Genomic DNA, 24,472 nt, shown 5'->3' on the forward strand with positions numbered 1-24,472 from the left:
TTATATTTGTTTTACACCGAAGACAATAAAATGCAAGCAATCTTCACTCGATATCCGCCGCATTTAATTACCGAATTGTTGAGTGTTTTCCCAGACATAAGTGGCATGTCAGATTGCGCGTTCATATCTTATGACTGCACATTTGTGCAAATATTACATTAAGCACTTGTCGATTCTTTATGCATTTTTTATACAGTTCGTTCAATTAAATTGCAACTCGCATCGTTTGATTATCAGGAGGAACACTCGCGAAGAAGTGTCCCCCCTATGTGTTGAAGTATCTTCCCGAGTGTGTATATGCGGACAAAATGTTTCCTGCAAAAAAATTGATAGCAGTGGTTAAAGTTATTAAACAGTAAAATAATTTCTGTCTGGAACAAAACATTTTCTTATTTGGAATAGGTTATTATATGATATTTATTACCTCAAAACCAGAATGCTTATCAGGATTATATGATTGTGATATCTATCCACTTTCAAATGCCGTATTCTACGGCTCTGCTCTGACGTTAAACCGTTTTCCAACCCTAAACTTTTATGCCGATGTGCAACCGACGTAATGCACGTTGGGAGTGATAGTTGATTTAAAAAAATACGACGGAAACAGGAAATCTAAAACTAAATCAGTCAACAATTGAGTATGCAATGCAGACTCGCGCAACAGCGACTGTCTGTATGTAGAACCCCACCCACCCCCCATCCCAACTTGTAGTGGGAGTTTTACTAGTAATGTAATCCTGTAGATTTGTTATCGGAACATTAATATGTCTGGAACGCCGCTAACAGCAGCGACTGATAATGGGATATACCTGTACTAACATTAAGGCAATCCTTCTACAATTCGAGCGTCATAACTCCAACCGTTTTAGTGTGTAAGATGTTTTATTTCATTTGCGTGAGATGATTCGTTTAACATTATTCAACAATTTAATATTCTTAAAAAAATGCTCATGGCGTTCAACAGATGCCATTTTTCTACCTTTGCCTAATTCGTTGGCAAACGCATTACGTCAGAGCGAATCATTTTTGCATTCCGGACGACGTACGATTGTAGCGATACAATTGTTTTATAATTTACCGCAGCACTGAAAGGCCCTGTGCACGTATTGCCCTACCAGATATTTAGTTACATTTCCTACAATTGTTTTCATCACTTTACCAGGCAAGTATCTTGTCATTTAACTGTATGAAATGTCATCGGAACTTTCATACAGGTGCTGCTAGATAACAAAGAGACATCGTGGCAGAATTATCTGAGTAATTATAAAGTTATTATTGTCAAACACTTTGCTAACTTGATTTGGTAGTATCAGAACAAATATTCCAAAGCCAATTTGTTTAACATTTAAAGCAGCTCAGTTGTTTGAAATATAATTAATAATTGTTTTTATCTAATAATTAGACTGAACCTGCAATGCCACATTGTCAACCCTAAGTCATAAACATACTCTTTAAAAAGTGAATTTATGCGAAAATGTCAATTTGACATAATTATTATTTAAAAGTGTATGGAGTCGCAATGTCATTGTTTAGGATTGTTTTGTACATGTCTACGTCATCATTCGTGAATGCGTAGGGTGTGTAGCCCACAAACAGGTCAACGGATACATAATTGGTATACTCTAGCCCTTTATATTGTGTTTCAGATAAGAAAGATCCATTGATTGACACAATAGAGAAACAAGTGGTGGAGTGGAAGTTTTCACAGTACGATCTGAATAAGGACAATTTGTTGCAAATTAAGGAGGTGAACGCGTTAAGGCGTTTGGTAAAAAAGTTCATAAAACCGAGGTCCTGCGCAAAACGGTTTCTTAAATTCTGTGATCCTGACAGAAACAAGCTCATTGAGAGACAAGAATGGTCGATTTGTCTTGGCGTGGATATAAATAGTGAGTGCCTTTTTCAAAGCTCTATGTATTTCTATACAATAATACTTTATGTTCTGATAAAAAAAAATATCGGTTAAATAATACAATATACAAACATGTAGTTATATTTTCTTTAAATTAATTAAAATTATTATTGTATCAGCATTGTGCTCTGATATTATAAAAGTGTGTATTTAAATCAGAATCAAGTTGTATTTGATACGTTTACAATGTATTTGTAACTGGTCTTGATTGATGTTTTTCTTATATTATTTTTTAAACACATGTCTGTAATTATTCCAAGCTAACAAAAACTAGTCATAGTTATAAATATGTTGCATTTACAATTGAAATCTCGTTATTTAATACAACAATAACAAATCAGAATAATTACTGGACATTTTTTTGTCAAATGCCATGGCTATGTCAAAGGTATTTAAAATAACCTATGTGTCGTGCATGTAACTATGAATATCTATGCGTATTATCACTTCTGCATGAATGTATATTATGCATATTATATATTTCATAGATATCGTGTATATCAGCATATCCTTCCCTCGTTTATATGGTGACGGGTGCATGATTTATCCGTATAATTAATCTTAAAAGGGACGTTTGGCAGTTGTCATATATACCACAATCATTTGTAATTGCATGACAACGGTTAATTTGGTGTCCATCACAATAAAATATTAAAGTATATAAGGGACAAATAATAAAAATATCAGAATTTCTCAACTTGTTATGTCGTAATTACACACACATTGTAATGTTTAAAGATAAGTTTTAATGAAGATGGTAAACCAATACAACGTACACGTGTTTCATAAAACATTCAGTACGGTGTTGTAGTTTTTTTGCCAAACACTCAATGTGTTTCAAATCAAAAGTCAGCACAAACATGTTTAAACGGTGCAAAAAAATAAGACTTGTGATTAGTCCTGTCAAATTTCCCTTCATATTTAATGACAACAGTTTGTTCTAGTGTCGTCAAATCCACCTTGCTTGGTCTCGACACCGTATTTTTCCCAGTTTCTTTACAAAAGTGCCCATCTACTTGTCTTCTAACCTTTCCTCCAGTCCTTAAAACAATCCTATGCCACATTTCCTGCTCCCATGACCTGCTTAGACACTGCTGGGCTGTCTGCATTTATATCTACCACGGATACCTTTTATACATGTATTTCTTTTATAAAATCTGTAATTCGGTATCATTGTTTGTTAATCGAGGCTTATCATTCAAGCAGTATCCAATTATTTACCTTGCATTTCAAGGAGACAACGTTTTTTTCAGCCGACACATTCTATGGTATAATATATGCCAGAAGCAGTTTGTTATCTTTATGCATCGATTGCTCATCATGATCACCCTTATCTTCATTTACCACGTCTTGAAAAAATAAATTATATTGTTTTGTCATCCATTTGGTAAACTAGTATTTTATCATTACAACTTAGCTCGATGGCATTGTAAGGTTCAACTATTGCTTTGCCCTCGCAAGCTTTTTGGCTGCAATTTAAGCCGAGACTTTGTTTCTGTTGTATTGAATAATTAAGTTAGCGATGATTTTAATGGAATCGTTTTCAAACGAAGTGGCTAAACACAAAGTATAGCATCGACTTAATAATGGTGTGTACAATTTAATGATACCATTTCTTACTACAAAGAAAGCCGTATATATTCTTTATTGTCAAGGCATGCGTTTCATGTAACAGAGACAAAGTATTTTCTTTTTTTATTCCGACTTCCTACTAACTGTGTTTACAAAAAGGCCAGGCAAGGAAAGGTTTCGACGAATCAGTAGAACGTTTTGAATTCACCTCGTTTTCATATAGTTTCTTTTCGATTGTTTATCTATCTCAACTCAGACGGGGAGGCGAAGCGAACGACCGAAGCTCCGATTGAAGCGACCACCGCAGGTGAAAGTTTAGTCTTACATAGCATTGTTAATAAGAAACCATCCTCCTCCACCTTATCCTCTTCCTCCGCATCCTCCTCCTCATCTTCGGCTTCATCATCTTCATCTGCAAAGCGCAACAAAGGTATGTCTTCTGAGTCCCTAATCTATTTTTCAAAATGTTACTTACGGAAATATGTTTAATAATGATTATTTTCAAAATAAATTTCGTGCAACGAATTTATTACAATGGTTTAATGTATTTTTACCAAAAGTGAAGCGTTATAAATATGGTAAATATATGTTTTTATTTACAAGTCCTTTTTTTAATATTCAATTTTACTATGGACATTTATCAAAATTAAATGGGTTTAAGTCAAAGAATGATTGCATACAATAAAACGCCAGGGAATTATAAATAAATGGAATGTTACTAATTTTACGTTGTGTGTTTTGGAGATGTATTCATCTTAAAAAGAACGGACACTGAAGTGTGTTATTATTCGAATGATTTCACACAAGTCACATTAACATTATTTGCAACAGACAACTCTTCAAATTTCTTTTCACTTTTTCTGCCTCCTACCTGCTTAGCTCATCGCATTTAATCTCAATTTTGCCATAGCATGCATCGTAAGATCGTAAGTGTCTCCAACAGCACATTTTATATTCCTGGCTTTTGATTTACACTTATATCTTGCAAGACAAATTTCACATCTTGTTATCGAAATAAGTTTTAAAAACATATACCAGACCTAAAGATAATCTTAGTGAAGTGTAAATGGTAACTTTTTAAAAACAACCGTGGCAAGCACAAACAATTGCATGTGTTTCGTATCACATTAAATCTACAATCATTTTCTCAACCATGATCTCGCGGAGTGTTGCAGTGCTAGATAAAAGTAAAATGAACGTTAGGTGTGATGGTTGGATAGAGTTTTAACTTTATTGAGTATTCATGAAACAAAATAAAAAAAAACACTAAATGCAACTGTGTTGTTATTCTGCCACCTATAGGCGAGATTGAGAGACCACCCTTTCCCTCACTTCCTGCTATCAAAATAGACGAGTCCAGGCCTCGCGTCGGCAAAGACGAGATTGCTGAGAAAAGTAAGGACACTTGAACATAGGCTTAAAATCTCACGGTTGCGCATGCGTTAGAAGATGAAGAAAACATTTGCGCATCATTTTCGCTCCAGTAGCTTTGCAACCTTTTCTGCAATTCTGAATCTCAGCAGACTTATCGTCTTTTCATTTTGTAAACAGATATTTACTTGTAAGTACATTGTATTCAGACACATTAACTTTTCGTTAGTTGCTTTTAAATGCTATACATTATGTATTTCTATTTACAAAATGCCTTTTCTGTGTAACCTTTTTATTGTTTTGTTGTTATCGAACTTTTTATTGAATGTTTCGTTATTGCTTTTTTGCGGGACAAAATACAAGTTCGGTAAAGCTTAATTTTCTTTTTGTATGATACTGGAACATCATTATCATAAATATCTTTACCAAGTCTACATAAATATATATGTTAACAAACTTATCTTGGAAATGGCATTACACATGACCAAAACATGTTGCAAACTAGCACGTCTTTTGTAGACCACAACGACTGCCGCACTGAACGCGAGGCTGCCCTGGAACAAGATCGGGATAATCCGGACGCTGGCATCTTTTTGCCAAGGTGGTTTTCTTATCCCTCATTTGGCTTAACAACATCACTAAACATTATCTGTATTAGCCGTACTTATTGATAACCGGGCTTACTAAATGTGCCTGAAAAACGTCCCATATCAGCCTGTTCAGTCAAGGACAACACTTTCCGCCTTGCCTGCATTTTCGTTTAAAGATACTTCCTTTAAACGTAAAATGTATTACAGTAAAAATAGTGTCGTCCAGAATTAGCCTGAGCAGACTGCACAATCTTATCAGTGACTATGAGCAGACTGCACAATCTTATCAGTGACTATGAGCAGACTGCACAATCTTATCAGTGACTATGAGCAGACTGCACAATCTTATCAGTGACTATGAGCAGACTGCACAATCTTATCAGTGACTATGAGCAGACTGCACAATCTTATCAGTGACTATGAGCAGACTGCACAATCTTATCAGTGACTATGAGCAGACTGCACAATCTTATCAGTGACTATGAGCAGATTGCACAATCTTATCAGTGACTATGAGCAGACTGCACAATCTTATCAGTGACTATGAGCAGACTGCACAATCTTATCAGTGACTATGAGCAGACTGCACAATCTTATCAGTGACTATGAGCAGACTGCACAATCTTATCAGTGACTATGAGCAGACAGCACAATCTTATCAGTGACTATGAGCAGGCTGCACAATCTTATCAGTGACTATGAGCAGACTGCACAATCTTATCAGTGACTATGAGCAGACTGCACAATCTTATCAGTGACTATGCTTTACGTACATATCTTAAGTCCGGTTTTCTATTTAGTAATTATTTGTTGTACACTTCGCACATTTTAATTACAATTGGCGTGGATGTTCTTTATGTGTCTTTTTAACGAATTTTTCTATTGGGAGGTGTCTAAAGAATTCATGCTGCAATGAGTTTTGACGCACATTATTGTCGAGCAGTTTGTATACACGTGAACATCACGTGTTACTTATTTAGAGGACCGTATGTGCTAAACAGATAAAGTTTGATCGAAACATAAACAATTTATGGAATTCCTAAAAAATACAGTTTTATCCAATATTGCAACCGTTGTATGTATTGATTTGACCGAATATGCATTTGTAAAATCAGTAAGGTTTGTACGTAAATGTGTTTCTTTCATGACATACTTTCGGAAGATATACTGGTTTGACCGTTTGTTCTGTGATACGAATGAACTTTTTACCTAAACCGGCCTTATCCGCAGTTTTTTTTTGCGCTTATTTTTATTTTTACCGACCGTCTTATTCGACACATTCGCTTGTGTCTGTTGGTATGATAATCAAAGTGATGCTTTATTTGAAGGTGTACGCCCGAGGGAAAGTGGACGCAGGCCCAATGCCATAATTCTACGGGCTACTGCTGGTGTGTTGATGAAAACACGGGCAAGCCTATTGGTGGAACATCCACTCAGGACACTCGTCCTAGTTGTGACTTCGGCGATGAACGGAAGATCGAAGGTACTAGTATGTGATCTTTTTCCTTTTCTTGATTTTCACCTTATTAGAGCAGCGCTCTGGTAAAAGGGAGCTTAATGCATAAGCGTAAAGTGTCGTCCCAGGTAAGCCTGAACGGGCTTATCAAGGACGACAGTTTCCACTTGTATGGATTTTTGCATTTAAGGGAGCATGTTCAGCAAAACTCCAGTCAGGTCGCAAAGTCGCAAAGTGTTGACCCTGATTAGCCTGTGCGGACTACTAATCTGGGCTGGTCTGGGACGACACTTTACGCACATGTATCCCCCTGTTCCCGGAGCGCGGCTCAGTTTCTTTGACGAAATTGTTTTTTATCACTGGACGTTGATTGTGTCATCAATCAATTACCATTGAATCAAAGCTTACATATTATATAGAGACATACATGACTTATCTCGGTTGTTGACTCGCTCATCTTCATATTGTAGCGGTTGGTCTTCGTACAATGTCTACGTATTCAAATATTAAAGTTTTCATCAAAAGCATATTTACGAGGAAAATAAAATATATTTAACGGGATTTATAAAAATATTTTGACCAAAAACATGACACAATTCTTTTATGGTATTCATACCTGCAAATTGTGCATTAACGTTTAAAACATAATCAATATGTTTGAAATAAATTGAAGGAACTGAAATATTTGTAAAAAGAACTTGTATTGAAGTCTTGTTTACTTGAGCCGCGTTTTTAGAAAACTGAGCTAAATGCAGCTGTAGAATGTGTCGTCCCTGATAAACCTGTTCGGACTTCTCAGGCTAAACCACGACGACACTTTGCGCACATACATTAGCCCAGTTTTCCCAGAACGCGGCTCACTATATCAAAGGCAGACGTGTTGCGTGTACTTTAAGGTTGCACATACGCCGAAAAGCAGACGTTCACGGCAGAGCTGATCAACGTAATATCGACGGAGATGAAGGACTTTGCGCTCAACAATGGCACAAACCACAGGTTGGAAATTGGAAATCTTGTGCATTGTTACGGATTTTCAACGAAATATGTGAACTCCTCCCTGTATAGTTCATCATAATTAAGCCCCGCTCTCGGAAAACGGGCTGAATGCCTGTGCGTTAGTCTGACTGCACACGTTGAGCTGGGACGAAAATAAACGCTCACGTATTAAGCCCAGTTTACCACGAGGCGCATATACATTTTTATATCATCCAAAGTAACTTTAGGCAACACTCGCTCGTTTTAATAGCACATATTGTACCCTTTGTATAAAATAGTGTAATCTCTTAACACGTTTGATGAATTGATATTTCTAAAAATAAAACAAAAATGATTGGCACCAGTGCTCCTACACCGAACATTCACAGTGCAATAATGTATGGTCTACATTTACAAGAGTTTAATGAGCATTCGACTTGATAATCATATAACTACAAATCAATTAAAAAAAATATTGACGCCGGTTCTCCTACACAGAACATTAGCAATGCAATAGTGTATGGTCTATATTTACAGGTGTTTAATGATCATTCGTTTGTTAATCATGCGTCCATTGGAGGCGTCGTTTTCTCCGTTTTGTTTCTTTCCACTTATATGCGAGTGTCGTTTTCAGTTTGATAGTAACAGACCCGAAACAAAGTATACAAGAACGAGCAGCCAGGTGGAGGTTTCACACACTGGACGAAAACAAAAATCAGGTTCGTAAAAAAAGTAAAACGTAAGTTTTTTCATAGTTATCTAAAACAGCACTGTGCTTACTAACCTAACATGGCATACTGTTTTAGAATTAAGGAATGTTGCGAAATGTTACCATAAAAATATTTTAGAACAATAATCAGTAGAACATATCAAAGGTATGACAGGCGTATTTATTTCATAACATACTAACATATGCATTTTGTGTAAACCATGACAAGAGTACTTTATTTTCGCAAAAGAATGGGAATCAATTGAGGGTTTGACTAGGCAATTTTTATAACTGGATGTACTATCCTGCCATCTTAATTGTATGAAATTTCAAAAAGGTGATGACAACCGATTTTTTATTGTCCTCTTTGTCCAAAATGTTACCATTAAATCGTTCTTCTTGTTTAATTTGTATTTTAGTCACGTGTTAGCATTTTTTACATTCCAACAATGGCGTACCCTCCTGGTGTAAATTGAATGGTTACGTCATTGCGCTAGAACTATCGATACTTATATCACTTCCATACGGTATCAACCGGAGTCAGCAGTTCAAACGTACATGGAGGAATGACGAATTTGTATAAACCCACACTATATCCGTTGGATAAATGTATAAGTATTTTTTTGATATTCCACTGGATGAGACTTTTTAAGTAAAATTCGAAATTGTATCGTTCCGCCAAAATGGTTCAGTGGGAAGGGTTGAAATTTATTCATGAAACCCGCATGATTATTGAATGGCCACTCGTTGTTTATATGCTGATTAGGTTCACAGAATATTATCAATTATAATTGTAACTAAAACCCAGTCACATACAGATGCCGGATCAGCATTGTTCATATCCTGGATGATCCGGCGTGTGAACCGTCAGCCGCCGTGTAGCTCTTTCTGTTATATCCTGAACATGGGCTATGAGATATACTCAGAGATGCTGACACGTATTGAGCAAAGAATCAAACCAAAGAAGTTACACTGCAGAAAGCATCTGACAGCTGGCATTAAGTTTGCCAAAAGATTGCGGTACCTAACATCGGGCACACTTACCACTGTCTGATGTATGGCTTTCGAGGCGCACAAAGCACCATCTCCAAGATCATCCTTCAGGATGTATTTGTAGAATTTGCTGAGGAACCAATGCCCTGTCCCGAAACGCATGATGAGTAAACGCATCGGCAAGCAGTCAAGCAGTTCGGCGACCTATAGCAGTTGCATGTGGTTGTGTTGGACAGGAAGGACATCGCCGTACATTGTCCTCGGTGTGATAGCTTCTTGTACTACAACTATTAGCATTCCATAATCCTCATGGCCTTGGACGACGCCGACTACAAATTCATTTAGGTTGAATAAGGCAGCAATGTATTTTGTGTTCTCATTGAGCCAATTGCCATGATGACCTCCGTTTTCTCTGAGACGAGGGAGGTCTTCTTTTTATTTAGGTGTCAGTTTCTGTGGGTGGTGATGATGGCTGTGAATCTACTTGTTAATCTAATGGCAATATTGGTCTGGGCCTCGAGCTTGTTTCTCCCGGTTGGTGCTGTTCTTCATCGGTAGCGGATGCTGCTCGTGAAGATCTTTTGGGAACTGCAAGGTCCATTACGCTTTATTTTAGGTGGCATTTTGACGTTTTACATATATTATATATATATATATATATATATATATATATATATATATATATATATATATATATATATATATATATATATATATATATATATATATATATATATACGAGGTTACAACTTCGAGATTTGATTAAATAATGATGAAATCACCGAAAATCAACCTGCTTTTATGCAAGTTATTGTCGGTCCGGCGCATGTCGGGTTTGGTCCGTATGAATGTCGTGTTAGTCCATATCGTTGCAGTGTTGGTCCGGGATGGTCCTTGTAAATGCCGTGTTGGTTCGTCTTAATCCGTGTCACTTACGTGAGGTTCTTAGCTCTGTCGTGACTGTCCGGGACAATCCGCGTGGGCGCCGTGTTGATGGCGCGTTGCTGCCGGATTTGGTCCGTGTGGATGTCATGTTGTCATCGGGGTGATGGTTTTTAGAAGACCGTCGACGCTCAAAAATGCCAAAAGTCACGGATCGTCCCGGTTCCGGATCTGGCAGGATCCGGGACTGCCGTTTCCATCCGTGCTTATATGGGACTGGGGTTTAAATGTTCACTTTCTTATATTGGAACCTGAAGAGGCGATATCTCATTTCACTTCAAAATAGACAGAATTTCTCTGTTGCAGACTGTAAGGTTAGGGATTTTGTCATAATGTAGCTAAAGAAACATCATCAACCATGTTAAAGGCAATTACTAGCACTGTGGCTGTGTGCCGAAAATATCAAAAGGCCTTGATGGTGGATGTAAACTTGTTTTCTTTTACTTTGTTTTTCTGGCGTGTTTGAAAGTCGCAAACATGCACACAATATAATAATAATTGTCGTTTCCGCGAGAAATTTTGGTTTTCAGGCGTGATGTTCTATTGAAGACCTTCAAGTCTGCCAACATGACTGTACAATATGCCGAAATTATCCCCCATGCATTATTTTATTGTGTGGTTACCTTTAAGTTTGTTCAGTTTCGTACAATCAAGAATGCCCCAGACTCTCACCACACGGCTAACATGTTCGTTTACAGGGATTCAATTTTCGTGTGAGGTTTTATTCCAGCGAACCTAAATATTTTCTACTCTGGCCATACCTTTTCCAACAAGGCTGTCTACTTAAATAGCTAAAAATCATATCGCAACCAACCTTTTGCCTCTGAAACAAATATGTCGACATGAAGTATTTGTATTGTTTTACGGCTGTACTTAAATTTGTCATATAAAAAATGCAGTTCAGACTGTAGTACAATCTGTTTAGTTGTCTTCTCTTTTTTTAATTCAATAGGCAAGAGAACGTCATTGTATCGCCAAAATTTATTTCGGATGAGTTTTTTAAACACCAACCTTCCATAAACCATTTTATAAAATAGGGTTTCAATGAAAGCCTTATGTGATCTCCATTATTTAAATATCGACATAACAGTACTATAGAAAATTAAAGTTACTTGCCGACAATCATTTATCTCCGACGAAAATCGCTTAATGTCCTTTTTCATGAGTAAAATATTGATATGAAATAGTAGTTATCGGGTTATAAAACTGGTTTATTGAGTTTAAATACTATTTTGGTTTTATATCTTAGGCTATCGACAGTGGCGAAATAGACGTTCTTAAGGGCACGACCCTGAAGAACGCCCAACAGAAGGAGACGCGGAAGTGCGCGCGCAGATTCGTAAGATACTGCGACGAGAATGACGACAAGAGAATCACCGTGGACGAGTGGATAGAGTGCCTTGGAATAACACGTAATTATAACACACGTTCTGGAAAAACTGGGCTTAATGCATGAACGTAAAGTGTCATCCCTGATTAGCCTGTGGACGACTTTTAGCGTTCTTATGGTATTTTTCGTTTAAAGGAGGTCCCTTTTAAACGAAAAAAATAAAATGCACAGTTTCACCAGAACGAGGCTCCTATAAACGTTGCTACGATTTTCGGTTTGGGATTATTAATCACACACGATACAACAACAATGAACATAGAAAATGTCATGGCTGAAAGTGTAATGCGATTATATCATGATACTGTCTCAACATGTTCACGTTTAATTTTATTGTCCACATCATATTATTTTCAATTCGATGTCTTTGACTTACTAACTCGGTCTCAGGTCAATAACTTATTTTCCCATTGATCAATCTTAATAAAACTTTGGGTATAGCATGCTTATGTGTAGACTTGGGATGCGTGTTTATTTCAAGGTCAATGTCACTATGACTTACAATAGAAAAACAGTGTCCGCTCAAATGAGTTTGGTTAAAGTTTGTATAGAGATATTACACAATAATATCAGGTAGCTTAGATGAAGACTTTGAAGAATCTCGGGTTGCAATTGGGACCAGTTGGGTCCGAGGTTTTGTTAAGTAAAAATGTAAATAACTTAAGTTTGCATTGAAAAAAACATTAGGAAACGTGTGTGTATGTTATAGCAAACATGCATGGCGAACTACCTTTACTTTAGGCATGCAGGATACATGCCAAGGCGACTGAAGCTTAACCCATTTATGCCTAGCGTCCTGAAAAAAGGACATTGCAAACAGCGTAGACCCAGATGAGACGCCGCATAATGCGGCGTCTCATCTGGGTCTGCGCTCACTGGGCATAAATGGGTTAAAATAGGTAAATGGGATACGCTCAATAACTTGAATTTGGATGGAAGTTTTTCAGTGAAAAGTGTGTGTTGGTACCTTTTCATGAAGACTTAGCTTAGGATTGCATTTGGGGCAAGTGAAGTCAATGTAAATGTTAATAAAGCTGAAAATAGTTACCGATACTATAACGTGAATAATTTGAGTTTGTATGTGGGTGTCGCTAAGAAATTACGAGAGATCAAGGTATCGATTTCTAAAAACATATACATGTGTAATATATATTATGTAATAAACCTGTCCCGCTAAATAATCTGAGGGTAAATAGGAGTGTTTTTCAGAAATAATGTGTGTAGATTGAATGCAGGTATATCTTGGGATCGCAGTTGGGACCAGTTAGAGAAATTTCCATGCCATTGTTTCTTGTTTACTATATTAACTCATTGCATTTCAGGAAATATAAATATCAATCTGCCAATCAATCCAAAACGAACTGGGAAAAATCCGTTTGACAAATACTTGAGGGAAAACTAAATACAATGGAAGGCATCTAAGAAGCCAAAAGATAGAGAATAATTATGCGATCACCGGTACCAAAACGGCGAAGTGCTGTATCCTATCGGTATGTGATACATTGTGATGATGACATGGAACACTGATTGTCACAGAAAAAAAACGATTACCGAAATATTAGGTTATATCGTTTGTGGGTAACCTTTTATATGCCAGAAATTGTGTGAGAATCTTAAAGAGATGAATGTATGTCAATTATGGCTCTCTTGGCGTGATTGTCATTGTGATGCCTTGCAACGGAATGAAACGTGTTATTCTAAACCAATTGGAATGACTATTATTCCATGCAGTGTATTGTAACTTTATTTATTAATGCGATATGCGCTGCCTGTAATGATGAACACAAGTAAAAAGTGTGCCAACAAAATAACATTTATGCGGAAATAAACTTTCGTACTGAAGGTTAAAACCGCGCCATCCAGTTGTGATGTATGCATGTGTTAGTCTGTAAATAGTGCACAGAAGTGTTTAGAAATTTTTATAAAGAAACATAACGTTAACACGAGTTATTGGTTAAGTAACCCGAGTAAGTGAACGCGTTGCACATTTGCTGTGAAATAGGCTTTCAGGATCGACTAAAATATAATATTCGTCTGTTTGTATTTAAACAGATTTGAACATTAATTAAAGAAAAAATTATTTGTGAATAAAAAGTTACTTGGTACAGAAATAATCATGAGGGAATGTTTAAATTAAAATAACACAAATGATAAGTAAGGTTCATGAATGAAACATTTAAATTACGTATTTATGTACATAATTTTCTGCTTTGGATACAAAAAATATTGCACGACTTTCTTGAATGTAATGTTGTGTGCATTCTTAAATTATGAATCAAACGGAAGAATGTGTTTGTCATAACTTAAAATGTATGTCTGACGAATTTGCTGCGACATTGAAATGCGAACATAGGCTGCCACTTAGGACTTAATGTGGGGTGACAGTTATACTGATTGTTATGCCAAAAAAATCAAATGTGTACACGAATTTTATACATACAACAAGACGCAAACATCTTTGAAGTGACACTGTGAATTGCATCATGCTATGTAAGGACTGTATTTTGCTAAGCGAAATGCAACACGCTGCAGCCAGGTCAACCGGAAGTTAAGAGCGGCAACTCGAAGTAGGAAGCAAACGGGACGAGAACATCGGTCCAGTCAAAACGATAATGCATAATATGTCAAAATATTTATGATGTGATTAACCGCGCTTTTAATTGTAATAAATTTCTGTAAACAGAAGCACTGACGCAGTATATTTTGCATGTTGCCGCCAAGAATGTGTGTAAAAAACTAACCGATAACAGCGTTGATAGCTATTGTTGTACAAATATTAACGTTAATTTACTTAAGACTTTTTTATTTTGTACATAAACATATTTTTAGTTTAATCTGTTATTTTAAATTACTTTTCTTTGCTTAAGATTGTGTCGACAGTCTTTATGTAGATTTTTTTTATGAAATAAACATATAATACTTAGTAAAGTCGATTAAAGTATTACAAACAACTCACAGTAATCAACGACTTTTAAGATAGCGTCTGTCTTGGATCGCGACTATGTTTCGGATTACGTTGCTTCATCTCTGACATTTTGATTACTACATGTATATGCATTGCCTTCCTCGGAAGCCAAGAGGACTACGGAGACCCAATGCGCTCAAACGGGTCGTTGGTCATCTGGTCCATGCATGTGCGTAAAATGTCTTCCCCGATTAGCCTGTGCAGTCCGTACAGACTATCAGGAACAACACTTTCCGCTTTTTGGGTTGATAGTGCTTAGGCGAGGTTTTGCTTCGAAGCGGAAGTGGGTCACTCGCTTGGGCGAGTCAGTTTTCGCACTTTTCGTTTAAAGGACGTTTTATCTGAGGGAAACCCCAGTTTACACAGAAAGTGACTTTTCTAATTAGCCTCAGCGTTCTGCACGGGCTAATGCTTTATAAGGGATGAAACTGTACGCACATGCATTTAATCCCAAAAGCGCGGCTCAAAATTTTAATTTTGCAGTTAACGGACACACACATATTAGGTAGTTAAGATAACGTTTAAACGTACATCTTCATCACTTCCAAACGCCCAGTTGTTTGCGTATTGCGGACGACAGACAACGAAGGACAGTCCGTATTTACAAATTCGACCAAATTATAACAAGCAATTAGTGTTTGAGCATTGTAATATAGCTTGCTTTAAAGAAAACAATATAATATTCAAGTTTTGTACAAATATAGCAACACAATTAAATAAAAATAATTTATACCAAAAATTTGACAAGCGTTAACAGGTCGCAACACCGACTAATGACTTAATATCATTTTAATGTATTTTCTGTCACTTTTAATTATCTATTTGTGTGGAAATCCATTGTTAGAAACGTTTGTTCTTTCATCAAACCATATTTTAACGTCATTCAATTCGTTTTGCACCAAACCGGCACACCCATCGTGTGGTATTAGGCACCAAAAAAAGACATTTACAGACTTCTATTTGTCTTTTTTAGCCAAGGCCTCCCTGAAAAATAGGAAATTTACTTCTTAAGTATATAACGTTGTCATAAATTTGACAAATACGTACATCGTAAAAGGTATAATAATCTTCAACTGAAGTCAAAAAAAATATTTTGAAAAATGTGCACATAGGGACGCCGTTACCATATTTTTCCTTAAAAGGGCATTCTAAACTGAATGCATTGAAGAAAAAACATGTACGTCATGACATATAAGTATGTAACAAAGATCTGGACACGCATCAAAGTTCGGCAAGTTTTTCTTCAATATTGCTTCTTTTTAGTTGATTGTAATCCGCCATACAAAAGTTTCACACTCCAGTCTCCAATCTTAAAACATAACCGTGATTTTTAGTGAATATAAATGTTTTACCTGCATACATGTCGAGAAACGAATTATCAATATCTCAACGAGTTTCATTAACTCAAAACATGTCTTCGGGTAAATCAATATGATTTTAGGAGATTATAGCATCGCACTTCGTAATTATTTAGTAAACTGTAACCCTCTAATATGTTACAACATGCAGTTATTATGTTTTATAATTCTAAGTGGAAAAGGGGCAAAACTTTTAACCTCAATTACGTAGGATAATTAAACTGGACATGCACAATTTCGTATCATTAGGGACGATGTATTCGAGTTGTAACTATAAAGTGTAGTATGACTTCGTCGGGTTAACCCATTTATGCCTAGCGTCTAGAAAAAAAGGCCTTGGCAAACAGCGTAGACCCAGATGAGACGCCGCATGATGCGGCGTCTCATCGGGGTCTGCGCTGTTTGATTAAAGGAATTTCTGTGAGAAATATTCTATATATAGAAATAAATATACTAGACATACCTACTTTTGGAAATAAATTGATCCAATTAAGAAGGATGGGAGAGTCCACTAGGCATAAATGGGTTAAGTGCGTGTCTACATGCTGGCGGAAGGACAGGCATACATTAGAGACAAACGTCCTCGAAGAATCCAGTTTACCCCCTCTACTTCGCTGTGGGGTGGTATATAATAAACATCTGACAACTAGAATGAACTTAAATGTGTCACAGATAGCCCCGCAACTTATGTTTTGACATGGACAAATCAATCATTTATTCTACAGTAGACAAACGGTCAAAGGGACATAATTCAGTCCTTTCATAATCATCTGCACATTAAGGTCATTCATATGTGAACGTTTGATTGAAATCAGAGATGTAGTAAGAGGATATGAAAACACAACAGTTTAAGACTATATATTCCTTCGTGGAAAACAGAAACAGGTTCATAATTCTTTCAAACTTGTCCCAGACATAATTCCTTTATTCTATTAGATCATCTAACCATTAAGGTCTGTGAAAATTTGAGCAAAAACTACAAACAAGCTAAAGGGGCCTTTTCACGTTTTAGTAAATTGACAAATTCTCGTTGTAGTTATGATATTTGTGAGGAAACAGTAATACTGAACATTTGCCATGCTGTAAAATATCCATTATATGCATTTTTTGACGATTTAAAACCCAGAAAATTATAAAGCGTTGCAACGCAAAACGATTGAATAATTTGGAGAGTTATGTTGTTGTCGTTATATTTTGCGATACTTTGAGGATTGCTCATATGAATTGTAAAATGCATCATTCTTTGTATGAGCACGTATGGTCGAGTGGCCTAAGCGATAGACTTTTATTCCAGGGGTCAATGGTTCGTGCCCAGTTGAAGGTTACTTCTTTTTCTTTCTTTAATTTTATTTTTGTTTTTAGTGGAGCTTTTTAGATCAAATGTTTACATTTATCAATATAAAGTAATTAATGACAAACTTCAATACATGCCAAAATCTGTGAAAAGGTCCTTTTAAAGAAAAGTAGAGAACACAATTTTGACATTACCGAGTATACGTTCTATGGCGGAAAAAATAGGGGACATTAATATTGCAAAGAAGGTCGCTGTAAAAAATATACAATCATTTAAAGATCATAACTGTATAAATTTGAGCGAGATCGACTGAGTAGTGAAAAGAGAGTTGAAAACGCAAAATTTTGAGACTATATATTCTATAGTGTCAAAACAGATAATGGGCCATAATTCTGAAAAAAATCTAAACATCAAAAATGAATTTCTTTAAGACTGTCCACGCATTTAGGTCATTCAAATGTAAAAGTTTGTGTAAATTCCATTTAAAAATTAAAGCTCGATTGAAAACACAAGCTTTGAGACATGAAAACACTTACAGAAAGCGATAATTCTGCAAAACAAATCATGGCAGCTGAAATTCATTTCTTTACCATCGTCTTCATATTAACATCATTCAACCATGAACATTTAAAAAAGATCCACCAATAAATTGAAGAGCATTTGAAAAAAAACAAGCTTCGGAACGTGCGACCGAATGGTCAAGTGCGATGCTTGATTATACCCACAACGTGAGGTATAAAATATTTTTACTGTGATAAAGGATAAAGTAGCAATGATGAAAAAACAAAGTGTGCACATACTCTGCAAGTTTCATTCTTTTCTCTAAATTTTTTGCATACTCTTCCCTCTCAGGTAATGGACGGGTTTCCCGAGATCTGAAACATTCAAAGAGTCCATCAATGTCCACAATAATTTATACAGTTAACAATTACTTGTTTCTCACATCTGTTCCCACATTGGGATACACACGTGCAAGAAGCAAGGAGGAGCGGAACACCGTTATTGACATCTACAACAGGGCGGGTATTCACATTGTTTCTGAAGTTGAGTTGTACAAACGTGAACATTTCTTGTAACAAGAGCACCGCATAGCGGGTGCCAACGCTCGGCTATGGGTGCAGTTTTGAATAAATGAAAGCTTGTCAGAAGAAAAGGTAGAAAGTGACCTTGATCTTTAACCTTGTGAGCCAAAAATGGGTGTGGCGTGTACAACTCATCAAGGTGCATCTACATATGAAGTTTCAAAGTTGTAGGTGGAAGCACTTTGATTTTAGAACCTATGTTAAAGTTTTATGTTAGAGGTCACAGTGACTTTGACCTTGACCTAGTGACCCAAAAATGGGTGTGGCGTGTAGAACTCATCAAGGTGTAGTCCAACTTGTTGACGCTCTCAAATATTAAGCTACTTTTTATATTTGGTAATATTTGGAGTTCCAAAGAATTTAGCCCATATAAAAAGTATCTCTAAATTTTTTGTGCGTCTTATAAATAAGACTTATCAAGGTGCAGCTACATATGAAGTTTCAAATGTAGATGAAAGCACTTTGATTTTAGAGCCTATGTTAAGGTTTTAGCACGACCCGGACAGCGGACGAGCTGGCTATGACAATATCTAGGGTTTTCTCCGTCAGTACAAGTATTACGGCTGAAACAATCGTAAAATACAGAAAACAAAAGCACAATTTACTAATGTAAGATTGTTGAATATAAACAATACCTTCAAACAATTTGGCCAGAGCCTGCAGGATTTTATATTGCACAAAATTGTTCAATTATTCCTCAGGACCTTTGTGAATTCAGGCTTAGGTTTATGAGGTGAATTTGGAACTTGACACACTCTTATGCCCCACGGAAAATTGTCTGTTTTATTATTTTTGTATACTATAGCATATCTATTCATGTGTTACACAAGTTATCAATACCCAACAAAATAGTAGCAAATCGTACGGTTTGAAGAACAGGCTGAAGAGAAGTGAGATTGCGATTCCTACGAGGACGATCACTGCTACAGTTTTGGCGATCTCCTTTCCCTCCCCAGGCTTTATAGACATCATCTCCTTCATGTTCTGACGGCCCTGCTCCATCTTCAGGTGGTAGTTCCACACCGACTCGGCTTCTTGCCTTAAACAAATAGGTGCTTGTTGTAGGAAAACTGGGCTTAATGCATGTGCGTCGTGTCATCACAGACTGGAATTTGAGGTCCGCACAGGCTAACATGTGTAATGTTTTAAAGAGAAGAATTTAAAAGTTATATAAAACCAACTGACCACAGAGTTGTGACCAGTTTTGGCCCCAGGGGATCATTCGAACAATATTTGTGCAGCGGAATTATTCAAGAATTCCGTACAGAAATTACGCAAAAAATATAAAATAGCGCAATTTTCGTTTTTTCATTGAAAGACAATTATGGCGGTCCGGTGACTTTTTGCATATAAGAACGACAGTTCATTACTTATTATGTATATTTATTTTTATCTAATATTTTATTACGCAGCATCTTATTAAAATTACTCTAATAGTACTGTACTTAGCGCGCTCGTCCATATATATACCTTAATTTAGATCCTTCTTTGTAAAACGTTGGGTGAAGGTAATAATCCTGAGATGTGTCCGGAAACGGGCTCTTCTTGCCCGCAGTTTTGGTTTCGTTGGCAGCCTCTGAGAAGAAGTCTTTCCGCTTTGGTCCCTTCAGCCATTGGTCATATTGCTCACGTGACTCAGCCTTGCTCAGCACGTCGTATGCCTTGTTCACGAGCACGAACATTTCCTGGGCCTCCTTCGAGGGGTTACTATCCGGGTGGTACTGCGGGTGGAACAGTGAACCATATACCACTCAGATACGCACTGTGGTAGATTTGAACTACCTTAGAAAATCTAATAAATGTTATACTTACTAGATTCGAGTTTTAAAGGCTTCATTTCTAAACCTAAGACACTGATGAGCAGCAAACAGCATTAGACATGAATAGACTGCGAGTTACTCGCAAATTTCACTTTCCTTTTTGTACATATCCTTTGCCTCTTCAGATGTGTTTGTGTCCGGATTGTACTGACAGTGAACCAATTAAGTCACATTTAGTGAAAGCTGGGCTAAAGCCAAGTGCGTCCGCTCAATCATGGACAACACTTTCCGCTTTGATGGAATTTTTGTCGAAAGGAATTTTTTTCTAAATGAAAATCCACTTTCAGCGGGAAGAGTTGTCCCATATTAGCCTGTGCATTAAGCCCAGTTTTCCCAGCACGTGAGCACGAGGCTCAATTAAATGGGAGTTGTGAGCAAGATTTTTGTGTAACATAGCGTGATAAAAAAGCTAACAAGGGCTGTTTGTAAAACATGCATGCCCCCCATATGGGCTGTCCGTTGTAGTGGCAGCCATTGTGTGAATACGATTTTTGTCACTGTGACCTTGACCTTTGACCTAGTGACCTGAAAATCAATAGGGGTCATCTGCGGGTCACGATCAATGTACCTATGAAGTGTCATGTTCCTAGGCAAAAGCGTTCTTGAGTTATCATCCGAAAATCATTTTACTATTTCGGGTCACCGTTACCTTGACCTTTGAACTTGTGACCTCAAAATCAATAGGGGTCATCTGCAAGTCATGATCAATCTACCTATGAAGTTTCATGATCCTAGGCGTATGCGTTCTTGAGTTATCATCCAAAAACCATTTTACTATTTCGGGTCACCGTGACCTTGACCTTTGACCTAGTGACCTCAAAATAAATAGGGGTAATCTGCGAGTCATGATCAATCTACCCATGAAGTTTCATGATCCTAGGTGTATGCGTTCTTGAGTTATCATCCGGAAACCATTTTACTATTTCGGGTCACCGTGACCTTGACCTTTGACCTAGTGACCTCAAAATCAATAGGGGTCATCTGCAAGTCATGATCAATCTACCCATGAAGTTTCATGATCCTAGGCGTATGCGTTCTTGAGTTATCATTCAAAAACCATTTTACTATTTTAGGTCACCGTGACCTTGACCTTTGACCTAGTGACCTCAAAATCAATAGGGGTCATCTGCGAGTCATGATCAATGTACCTATGAAGTTTCATGATCCTAGGCCCAAGCGTTCTTGAGTTATTGCCTGACAACCACCTGGTGGACGGACCGACAGACCGACCGACCGACATGAGCAAAGCAATATACCCCCTCTTCTTCGAAGGGGGGCATAATAAATAAACAGTAGTATTCTTATAAAGACCTTGAGCACATTGCATCTGTAGCAAGAACTTGTCAATGTAATGAGAAATACCCACCCCCGACGCTGCATGCAAAATGTAGCAAGTTGTAACAATTAAAACATTTTACCCTTGGGTGTAGCCAGTTATGACTCCAGAGGCATAATTTTCTATTCAAGTTTGCTGAAAACCATAATCGAATGATGCATGCCAAATATTTAACCTTTTGGTCTTTTGGTTTCAGAAAAAAAGTATTTATAGATGCATTTGCTACGTGAGTGTCTTAGTGAATACATGTATAGCATATCTGAGCTCCTTGATGTGGCCAGTTTTGACCACAGGGACATACATGTACTTTAATGAAGCAGCGGGCCACTTTTAGATGTTTGACTAGCAGTGCTGTGTACAGAAAGAAGTTTTCAAGTATAATATGTCCGTAATTCGAGTGAAAAACGACACAAAAAAATGTGCACTCTGTTCACCAAATTAATGCGACAAAAGCTTAACGAAACCGGGATGTAGAATTTCGAATTAAGTAATTGGGGACGATGGCAGAGAATCTTTAACATCGTCGTCATCGTCATCATCAGCATCAATTTGATATATCCAAATGTTTAGTCTCATTTTCGGAAGTAATTTGTCTTTCTTTCACCTGCGTGGCCTCTATATACGTGTTTGACAATCAATGTTCATTGAATTTTATGTCAGAATTGAGGGTTAGTTACGTGTTGGTGTTAAAACCCATGAGTTTGTCTGCAAAATCAATAAGACCGGTATTTTTTCGAATAGTCAGTTCTTGTCAAGATCATGAACCATTTTAAATGATACCTCTGTGCTCAATCCTGGGTCATCAAAGTACTTGACATACAAAAAGTAAGCGATTTATCATAGGCATCACCAAATCCATGAGTGAAGCATTTTATAATATATTAATGTTCGGCCAGCCGCACAGTAATCTCCAGAGTTGTATGACCATAATGGAAAAGGGAGTTTTAAATATTGATTATTAATATGCATTCTAATAGTTATGTACATGTAAATGGTATATGAGGAGTAGCTCTTATGCTTACATCAATGTCATTTATATATTTGAAATATCTGTTTACTGGCTTCAAATTTGTAAAAGTGTAATGTTTATCTTAAAAATGTGCTTGTATATTGATTATGCATTTTACTTTCGTTTCAATCGTGTATGCAGTATTTTCTTATAACTTACAAAACAATTATTTGAGCCTGGTTAACTTGTTCAGTACCTTTTTACAGAGCTTTAAATAAGCCGTCTTCAAGTCTTTCGGAGTAACGTTTTTGTCCACACCCAAAATTTCATAATGTGTCTTGGAACTGGAGAACCTTAAGCTGAAAGAAATACATTTTAGTGTTTCTAAATGCCAGATACCGGTAATACACTCGTAAATTACTATTAACATTTCATTTAAATTATATGTGCCCCGACTTGCAGCAAATTCATCTCTGTCACAATGACCTAATATCTATTGATTTGAAGATCATTCCGGCTAATACCTAGTCTAGAATAGCTGGAATAATAATTTATTTGACATTATCATAAGAATTCCATTAACCTAAACTTATTGCAATTAACAAACACTTTTGACCTTTACTTTTGACCTGATTACCTCAGTTTGTATTGTTGTCTTACTTTCAACCCAAGTAACCACAACAACAATTTGTATGCTAATGTGTGGACACAAATTTCCAGTCTCAAAACCTTTTGACCATGACCTTTGAAATTTTGACCTTCAAAATATGGTTCATTATGTCCTCTTATTGACCAGCATAGAGATGTTGATGATATGAGGTAAAAGCATTGCCCAGATGTAATGAAGAATCATATTTCTTTATATAATCTCATGTAACCTTGACCTTCAACCAGATGACCTTACATTCAAACTGCTTTTTTCTCCCATAGCAGGTCAAAACGTTTTAAAAATAGTTTAAAAACGAATTTCATTTAACATGACAGTGACTATTTGAACTGGTGATCTCACAATCAATAAGAATGTGAGCATTTCTCAGAATTTATGTCAATTTATTCTAAAGGTATTAAGCAAAACATAATTTAATGTGATAAGTCCCTGTGACCTTAAACTTTGACCTGATGATAGGCATGAAAACAAATCTTCCTTTTCATAACAAGTAAGCATCATAATCATCATACCAATTTGCACTGTTGAATGTCAAAGCAATTTCCATATACAGATCAACTGAGTGACAGAAGAACAGAAAATAACCACTGATTTGATTGGGGGCATAATAACCACACAAGTACTCATTAAATTTGATTATCAACAGGTTCATACAAAGAATGTTAGCTCTATGTATTTATATAGAGTAATTTCAATTACAAATCATTATAATAGAGTTACTGTTTACATTTGTATTGTATTCTTATTTTGTTGTTCACTGTATGTTAAAGTTAAAAAATAGCTTACAGGTTCCATTGAAATGCAGGCTGTTGTAATTGAAGAACTCTACAGAACCTGAGTGACTGCTTGATGTGAGGTATAAGCATGGTTGCAGAATTAATACTAGTAGTAATACTATAAATAAAAACCGGCACACATTTAATTTATAACAAACAGTATAATAATGAGTATTAAGAAGCATGTTTACAGGTACTGTTTACATGTAGTGTGTTTTTTTTGTATTCTTTTACTGACACAGTTTTGCAGTCTTAAGAGTTTCATGAAATTCCATAAAATCTACAATGTTTAAGTTCAATGAAATGTGCTACGGTATA

At 36.5% G+C, this 24,472-nt stretch overlaps 2 protein-coding genes across 10 annotated transcripts in view; one reads left to right on the top strand and one right to left on the bottom strand.

The window, feature by feature from the left end:
- Positions 1-14,741, top strand: part of LOC127875241 (SPARC-related modular calcium-binding protein 1-like) — a 47,986-nt gene extending 33,245 nt beyond the window's left edge. For 3 of the 9 annotated variants that reach the window (XM_052420128.1, XM_052420130.1, XM_052420129.1), the window contains exons 7-15: positions 1,647-1,889; positions 3,708-3,914; positions 4,787-4,879; positions 5,375-5,456; positions 6,774-6,934; positions 7,798-7,897; positions 8,511-8,595; positions 11,770-11,932; positions 13,230-14,741. In XM_052420128.1, coding sequence (XP_052276088.1) covers positions 1,647-1,889; positions 3,708-3,914; positions 4,787-4,879; positions 5,375-5,456; positions 6,774-6,934; positions 7,798-7,897; positions 8,511-8,595; positions 11,770-11,932; positions 13,230-13,309 — 1,214 coding nt within the window. In that variant the 3' untranslated portion in view covers positions 13,310-14,741. The remainder of the gene's footprint in view (positions 1-1,646; positions 1,890-3,707; positions 3,915-4,786; positions 4,880-5,374; positions 5,457-6,773; positions 6,935-7,797; positions 7,898-8,510; positions 8,596-11,769; positions 11,933-13,229) is intronic. The other 6 variants (XM_052420131.1, XM_052420132.1, XM_052420133.1 and 3 more) reach the window with 6 other exon arrangements.
- Positions 14,742-15,503: 762 nt separating this feature from the next.
- On the bottom strand, positions 15,504-24,272 carry LOC127875260 (chaperone protein DnaJ-like). The gene is made up of 6 exons (XM_052420207.1): positions 24,165-24,272; positions 22,968-23,070; positions 20,077-20,327; positions 19,472-19,645; positions 18,325-18,399; positions 15,504-15,856 (listed from the first exon to the last, which is right to left on the bottom strand). Exons 1-6 carry the CDS (start codon positions 24,242-24,244, stop codon positions 15,829-15,831), a joined length of 711 nt encoding a protein of 236 aa, XP_052276167.1. The 5' UTR covers positions 24,245-24,272; the 3' UTR covers positions 15,504-15,828.
- Positions 24,273-24,472: the final 200 nt, after the last annotated feature.

Source organism: Dreissena polymorpha, chromosome 3 (assembly GCF_020536995.1).
Source record: "Dreissena polymorpha isolate Duluth1 chromosome 3, UMN_Dpol_1.0, whole genome shotgun sequence".
Classification (NCBI taxonomy): domain Eukaryota; kingdom Metazoa; phylum Mollusca; class Bivalvia; order Myida; family Dreissenidae; genus Dreissena; species Dreissena polymorpha.